Source organism: Austrofundulus limnaeus, unplaced genomic scaffold (genome assembly GCF_001266775.1).
Source record: "Austrofundulus limnaeus strain Quisiro unplaced genomic scaffold, Austrofundulus_limnaeus-1.0 Scaffold1913, whole genome shotgun sequence".
Taxonomy (NCBI): domain Eukaryota; kingdom Metazoa; phylum Chordata; class Actinopteri; order Cyprinodontiformes; family Rivulidae; genus Austrofundulus; species Austrofundulus limnaeus.
The window spans coordinates 18,254-26,642 of record NW_013954315.1 but is presented as its reverse complement, the minus strand read 5'-3'; the positions used below and the strand labels follow the sequence as shown (position 1 = coordinate 26,642).

At 40.8% G+C, this 8,389-nt stretch overlaps 1 protein-coding gene across 1 annotated transcript in view; it reads left to right on the top strand.

Moving 5' to 3' along the window:
- Positions 1 to 864: 864 nt before the first annotated feature.
- Positions 865 to 8,389, top strand: part of tnfaip6 (tumor necrosis factor, alpha-induced protein 6) — a gene marked incomplete at its 3' end in the record, with an annotated part of 22,632 nt that continues 15,107 nt past the window's right edge. Inside the window, 3 exon segments of the mRNA XM_014033959.1 lie at positions 865 to 1,028; positions 1,831 to 1,968; positions 2,391 to 2,552. Of these exon segments, the coding sequence (XP_013889413.1) occupies positions 929 to 1,028; positions 1,831 to 1,968; positions 2,391 to 2,552 (400 nt within the window).

Below are 8,389 nucleotides of genomic sequence, written 5' to 3'. Positions count from 1 at the left end.
CTGTAACACATAACAAACACGAAACAATATCAGAACTTAAACACAGAATCATTACATTATTATATCCTCCAAGCTCCTCCTAAATTAAAGTACCTACCTGGATACTCACCTTCTTCCTTTCCCTCCACAGCCTGGACTCCCTGTACATTTCCCTATCACTTGTAAATAAATACACTTACCTTTTTATTTGGTCTCCGTGTCAGTTGTCTGATAAACCTGCTCCTCTTTGACTATTACCTGAAATCCTGATAATTACCCATCACATCTAATTGAGGATTAAGTTGCGCTGTAGTGAGCTATAGTCCACCATAATGGAAAAATGTCGAAATGTCAAGCAGAACATTCCAGGGATGAGACCAATTGAAGCAGCAAAATTTGTCTGACCTCAGATTGTCAGAAAAGAAAACCTGAGGAACAGCTGAGACTGCCTGTCATTGGTTTGAAACACAATTGTGATCTCTAGTGATACATAGGGCAAAGCAAAGTTCTTAAAATACATGTTTTACCTCTTATGTTACATTTAACTTATATAACAGTGTAATCAGGTTAAAAATGCAGGTAGTGAACAAATATTGCTCTGCAATAGAATTATATTAAATTGATGCAAGTTGTTTTTTATGTCAAAAAGTGATAATTTCTAGTTTTACTGCATTTCACATAGAACTGATTATTAGAGGTTGCTTTAGTTCTTTTTGTACTGAAACATACTTCAACATCTGGATGCCATTTGCTTTGAAGTAAGTATATTGTGCAAGCAGAATTGACTGAGTCATCTATGACTGCTGGTGATTATCTCACAGTGGTTGGTACTCTCCTCCTCTTTCTCTGGAAGGCAGTATTCTGTGTGTAAAGCAGTAGCAGCAAAGTGGCAGAGGGCAGAGCAGCTGGAAACATCTATAAAAAGAAGCTGCACAGCAACAAATGTAAAATGCGTGTCCTGCTTTTTCTTTGGACCTTCTGTTTCCTGCTGAAGGAAGTGCGACCATGGGGCTACAGAAATGGGGTATTCCATAATTCAATATGGCTGGGTAAATATTAACTAAATGATTTATTTATCTTGTTTATACTGGGCATTCTGTATCTAAATCAGAGGGAAATCTTAGCTTTACTTTTGATTGTTTTTTTTTTCTTAATGTCTCACTGTGACAATGTTGAGAATCCAAAGAACCACATCATCCAGAAATAAGTGGTCATGTTTCTGCAGTCATTTGTGCTATTCCAAATATCTGGTCATCTGTAGTTATTCACAAGTAATGAGTATTGATGTACTTTATTGGAAACAGCTTGTTTACAACATGGCAGAGCTTCATGAGGCTGTAAAAGTGTGAAAAAGACTTCATCTCAGTTTTATCCAAATCCATAGGAAATATATTATTTCCAGTTTAGAGGACACTATTTGGGGTGTTAATTGAACTGCGAAAGTTCTTCCTTTATGAGCTCCATTCTTCTGAGTTTACAAGGTGAGAATGAATGCTTGTGTTTATTCACTACACGGTCAGTTTAGCTTGATTACGTCAGCCTTTTTTTAACATTAACTGATTGAACTCGTTTGTTCAACGGAACTTGACTAACTTCGTATCTTATAGGTTGATGAAAGGGACCAGGCAGTGAGAATTAGTGGTAAAACTGTCTAGTTTGATTACATTAAAAGACAGAATTAGAGGTTTCTGTTAGGAGGGCTGTTAAAAACAAAAATCTCTATCTGTATATTTCAGTTTTTTGCCTTTACATTACGCATTGTGAAGTCATTTCTCAGAATATGCGTTACTTAGTGGATTGTGGTGGAAATGACTGTGGCTGAAGCTCAGGAGAATCTTTTGTCCTCAACAGAACGAGCAGCTGGAGTTTACCACCGGGAGTCCCGCAAAGGGAGGTACCAATTAATGTATGAGGAGGCCAAGGCTGTCTGCAAGTATGAGGGAGGGCACCTGGCCACTTATGAACAACTGGAGGCGGCACGTCAAATAGGTTTGCAGCTAATCACTCGTAATTGCTTGTACAATTCTCATACACAGATCAGATGATGCTCTCAGCAAATATAGGTCCCTATAATTAAATAACCAGTGCTTTTAGTTACATTGATCTGCTAATAATTCATGTTGTCAGTCAGTTCCTCTGTAAATACAAAGGTAGTATCATTTTCTTCTTAGAAAAAAGCCAGTACATTAAACATTTTCTAGAGAGCAGTAATTTGTTGCAGGGCTGAGGCAAATTAGAAACAGTCCCACATGTACTGTACAAATCTGTCATTGCTTCCTTGTTTAGAGTAAATCACAAGCTGTGATTGTTTTCCTGTTATGTTCTTCCCCACAGCTGACAATATGAGAGGACATTCCTTGTTTGTTTGCAGTGAAACTGTAAGAAAAGAGCATCTTTCTTCTTCTCTTCAGGTTTCCATGTGTGCGCTGCAGGATGGTTTGACAAAGGTCGTGTTGGCTACCCCATTGTCAAGGCTGGTTCCAAATGTGGCTTTGGGAAAGTTGGCATCATCAGTTATGGATACAGAGTGAATAAAAGTGAGAGATGGGATGCTTACTGCTACAACCCAAACTGTAAGTACAGAAAACAACATTTAACTGTTGGAGTGTCATGTTTCTTAAATAAGGACTAAGATAACTGTAGCCATAACACATATTGTTCCTGAGTTGTTGTTTTTTTAACAACTTGTACTACACAAAAGCTAGAAATTGCAACACATCCAAGGTGATGACATTTCAGTAAGTAGATTTTTGGCTCAACTTGATAATTGTAATTTTAATGTTTATCTACCTTAAAGAAAGACGAAAACATTCAAATCAACTGAACAACTTAAGCCAGAGTCCTAGTAGAGAAAACCCACAGAGTAAGAACCATTATAAAGTCTGAGGCAGCGGGTGTTGAGGTGGCTCAGTGGTAAGCATTGTGAGCATCTAGGCTGATAGTTCGAACCCAGGTTGTGTCAGGAAGGACATTCAGTATAAAACAATTGCCAAATCTTTCATGCACGTTCCCTCGCTGTGGTGACCCCTGCAAAGAAAAACAACCATGACAAAGTGTGAGACACTGCAGACTCATTCTCAATCCCTTTATTCTCTCCCCTGGCAAAGAGAACTTAACCACTTCAGAAGAGATTCTGTCTTGACTCAAAACCATTGGTCTCAGTCCCACCCTGTGAATTATCGTCATCATACCCAGAATAAAACCAGCAGGAAATAGAAATATTTTTGTAGAGCCGGGGGAGGCAGACATAGTGTTTTTAAAGTCACTGCACTCAAATGTAAAATGTGAGGCCAACTGCCACAACAAAAGCTTGTGTTAACCTTTAAAACACAAACTAGAAGAATTATCAATCATTTGCTAACATTTCTGAAAACTGCTATTGCAAAATATTATGCCTGTTAAAAACCCTTCATTTAGTCATTTCAAAACAATATAAATTGCTTTTCAAGTGGGGTTTCTTCTGAATTCAGTTAGTTGTTGTGGTCTGACTCTCTTCATACTGAGCAGTAAATACTGCTAACAGAAAACAGTTGTGGACCACAGGCAGGCCACTGAGCTGAAACTGTAAGAATACACACACATCAACTTCATTAACATGAATTAAAAATATATGTTTCTTCTTTTAATCAAGCCAATACAATTGTCAGTGAGCAACAAGTGGCATATCAACAGGCATGACTATGTTCATTTAAAAATCACAGTATTTTTTTTTATATTTGAACTATTTTATTATTTTAACATTAGTATAATTCAGAGTCATTTCAGTCACTATTTTGTTGAGTTATGTTTTCAAATATCTAATTACCAATGAGAGAAAGGGTTTGGCAACTTTCGTTTTTAAAACTGCAGCCTCCATTATTGTACTGGTAAATCTTTTTAACCTGTCTATCCATACTGGTGAAATACCAACTGACTGGATATCCACTATTGTGCACCACCTTTTCAGAGGTAGTTATCGCTTTGACCTGAAAATTTATAAGTCAATCTCTATTTTATCTTGTGCATCTAAGGTTCTGGAAAGACTTTTTTAAAAACAGTTAACTTGCCATCTTGAGGTGAACAACTTGTTATCTCGTGCACAGTGTAGTTTCAATTCAGGTCCGGGATGTGTCAGCAGTTTTAAATGTTGTAGTTGATGTTGCCTTTACTCTGAACTCAAGACAGCATTGTGCTGCAATTTTCATTGATTTATCTAAAGCTTTTGATTCAGTGAATCATTTCATCCATTATCTATATCCGTTTATTCCTTTTCTAGGGTCACTGGTGCCCATATCCAGCAGTCCCAGTGCAAGGGGCAGGGTACACCCTGGATAGATCACAAGTCCATCACACGGCCCGACATAGAGACAAACGAGACAGACAACCATTCACTCACACCTAGGGACAATTTAGAGTTACCAATTAACCTAACAGTCATGTTTTTGACCTGTGGGAGGAAGCTGGAGTACTCGGAGAGAACCCACGCATGCATGGAGAGAACATGCAAACTCTACCCAGAAAAGTCCCCGTGCCGGGATTTGAACCAGCGACTTCCTTGCTGAGAGGCATCAGCTTTACCAACTGAGCCACCATGCCGCCTGAATCATTTCATTATATTCAGAAGACTTGTAAATATTGGAATTTCCAATTAGTTTTTAAAATGGCTTTCCAACTACCCGTCAGAGTGCAGCAGGTAGACTCTCACTATTCCCGGTTTCTTTGCGTTTCCAAAGGTGTGACTCAGGGAATCATCGTTGGCCCCACTCTGTTTTCTGTTTACATTAATGATATTCCACAAGCTGTTAGTGAAGGTGCTGTACATTTATATGCTGATGACATAATCAGTGTGCACTGCCAATGCAATGCACACTATTGTGATTCATTTCCCATCCAAGTCATCTCAACTTTGGCATGCTTCTCCTCCTGCGTACTTTGTCCTAGAGCTGCCATTGTAATTTATATCTGTAAAGCCCCTGTGCCAAATGATGGCTATGCCTTTTGGTGCCTGTAAAACTTACAGTTTTTGAACTATTAATGTTTAAAAAATTATAATGGCTGTCAATGGAGCCTTGTATTGGTCCAATACTGCCCCCTGCTGCATCTACACAATATGGTACTGCACCATAGTTTAATAATATTTAATCTCAGTAGTTCAGTGTTTACAATACTAATATGATTTTATTTTGACGTTATACTATAATATTTTCTTAATGCTGCTCTATTGTTGTAATATTATGCAGTGTAGTGTCAATAATTGTACTGGCAATGTGGCCTCTTTCTGCACACATACAAACCAACCCCTGCCACCACCTTCTGCCACAACTCCATTGGTCTAATGGTCTATGTCAAGGACTTTCATGTGGGAGATCAGGGTTCAAAACCYGGCTAATGCAACTTTAAGAAAAAATCTCTTCAAACTTCATATTGTCACACGATTATCTTAATTCTAAACACCTGCTGATGTGACAGGCACAAGCTGGTATAGAAAACACATTTGAACTTGGTCAAAGTTCATTCTGCAAGTCCAATGCTGCAGGCAAAGCCATGCTGCAATGATATGCGACGTGGCAATGTACACTTGTTTTTACATCGTAAAAACCCATGTCTAGTTATTATTCAACTTATTCCGTCTTCTTCCACGTCGCCACGCTACTCCTCCTGCATACTTTGTCCTACAGCTGCCATTGGAATTTCTATCTGTAAAGGTCCTGTGCCAAATGATTGCTTTGCCTTTTGCTGACTGTACCACTTGTAGTTTTTGAAATATTAATGTTTAAACTTTATTCCAAATTCATAAAATGGGAGTCAGTGGGGCCTTGTAATGGTCCAATACTGCCCCCAGCTGTACTCAACTTGGTACTGCACCATAGTTTTTTTAATATTTAATCTCAATAGTTCAGTGTTTACAATACTAATATGATTGTATTTGGATGTTTTACTATAATATTGTCTTAATACTGCTCTATTGTTGTAATATTATGCAGTTTAGTGTTAATAATTGAATTGGCAATGTGGCCTCTTTCTGCACACATACAAACCAACCCCTGCCACCACCTTCTGCCACAACTCCATTGGTCTAATGGTCTATGTCATGAACTTTCATGTGGGAGATCAGGGTTCGAAACCCGGCTAATGCAACTTTAAGAAAAAATCTCTTCAAACTTCATATTGTCGCACAATTACCTTAATTCTAAACACCTGCTGACATGACAGGCACAAGCTGGTATAGAAAACACATTTGAACTTGGTCAAAGTTCATTCTGCAAGTCCAATGCTGCAGGCAAAGCCATGCTGCAATGACATGCTACGTGGCAATGCACACTTGTTTTTCATCGTAAAAACCCATGTCCAGTTTGGTTTGCTTTTGGCCCATCCCCTGAAACAGTCTTTCAGTCTCTAAAACAAAGCTTCTCTGATATTCAAAATGCTTTTGCAAATTTAAAATCATCCTTGAATGTTAACAAAACAAATGTTCTATGGTTTAACTGTAAGAAAAATGTAAATCCCCCTTACTTGATCTTTGCTACTACATATGAAACAATCCCTGAACAGGTTACTACGGTAAGTACATATACTCAGGAATTTGGTTAGACTGTTCATTGTTTTTCCTTCCCCATATTACCAGGCTTCAAACTAAGATAGAACTGGGCCTCTCCCTGGGCTTCCACCTAATTGTGATGGAGGGGTTTGAGTGTCCCAATGATCCTAGGAGCCATGTTGTCAGGGGCTTTGTGCCTCTAGTAGAGTCACCCAAGGCAAACAAGTCCTATGTGAGGGATCATACGTAGTGCAGCCCAAAGACCCCTTTGTGAGCATCTGTGTCGTGTGCTCTGTCTCCCTCTTGTGTTCTGAGTTGTCATCATCCTTTCCTCAGTCAGCTCCACTCTCCAGTCTGTTACGACCCAGCTCTAAGAGCCATAGCATACAGTATGTGGAAACACTGCACAGTTTTACCAGTTTTAAGCCTAAAGAGGCATTTATTTAAATGTCTAGGAGTAAGTGAGTTGTCGACCGTCCGTTGTGATGCTCCAGGACTTGGAGTCACCAGCAGTTCCTCACCAATCTGTACCACTGAAAGTCCGTGGTTCAGTACCAGTTTGACTGGCTGGTAAAACAAATCTGTGGTCGGGATGTCTTCAGCCACCGTCGTGCTCCAAACTCTCCACCAGCGTTGTTGAGTCAGCGTGTTGTCTAGGCATCTCAGGATCACTCTCCACACACCAGCTCTCCAGTGTGACACGACCACACCTCTCAGCTCCTCAGCTTGACACCACTGCACAGCTCCACACATCCGCCACACAGCAAAACACTCCGTTAGCTCAAATGTCATCCTCAGTACTGCATTCACTCTCTTTTTTCCTCCTGAGCCAGCTCGACTCTCCACAGCACAGGTGCTGCTACAAATAAGCACAGCCACGGTCAGGCGCGCTCCGGACCGCACGCTCTCCACAGGCACGCTCTTCCTCCACTCTCCAGGTGCGCTCTTAAGGGCCTAGGCCACACCCCCTTCAGGAAGACCTAGTGACAAGCACAATTATACAAACACACGGCAGCTGTTTGCAATAATGACCACCAGCAGCAGCAGGGCCGTCACAAGTCAGTTACACTCACCTATCAGCTGTTTGTAATCAGTCCAGGTGTTCCTAATCCTTTCTCCTTCAGTTTGTATGTAACTTCATCAGATCGTGATCTCCAGCTTTTGCTAGAGCGGTTTACAACCAAGTGTGAAGCAGCTGGAATAAGGATCAGTGCTTTCAAATCCAAGACCACGGTCTTGAGAAGTAGCTTGCCTCCTCCAGGTTGGGGAAGATGTCCTGCCCCAAGTATCTTGGGGTCTTGTTCGTGAACGAGGAAAGATTGGAGCTGGAGATCAATAGGTGGATTGGTGCTGTGTCTGAAGAGATGGGTGCGGGCGCTGTACCGATCTGTCGTGGTGAAGCGGGACCTGAGCCAGAAGGCGAGGCTATCAATTAACCGGTCAATCTACATTCCAATCCTCATCTATGGTTACGAGCTTTGGGTTGTGACCGAACAAACAAGATCTAAGATACGAGCAGCCGGGGCGTGTCTTCCGCAGGATGTCTGGACTCTCCCTTAGGGTGAGAAGCTCTGTCATCCAGGAGGGACTCTACTATGTTTCTCAGCTGGCCTGGGAATGCCCCCAGAGGAGCTGACACAAATGGGAGGGGAGAGGGAAGTCTAGGTCTCTCTGGATCAGTTCACAGGGGCAAAAATATTTTTACTTGTAAAACTCCTCCACAGCTGTATGGTACTCCATCAGCTGCCAGAAGTTTTACACGAAACCACTGTGGAACATTAGCTTTGTGATGAATTAAGTGACTATGTGCCTTTGAATTTGGCAAATACATTGCCTTGTTTAGCTCTAATGAAGCGCTATCCATTAGACCTACCAATCTGTGCCCCCCCACCC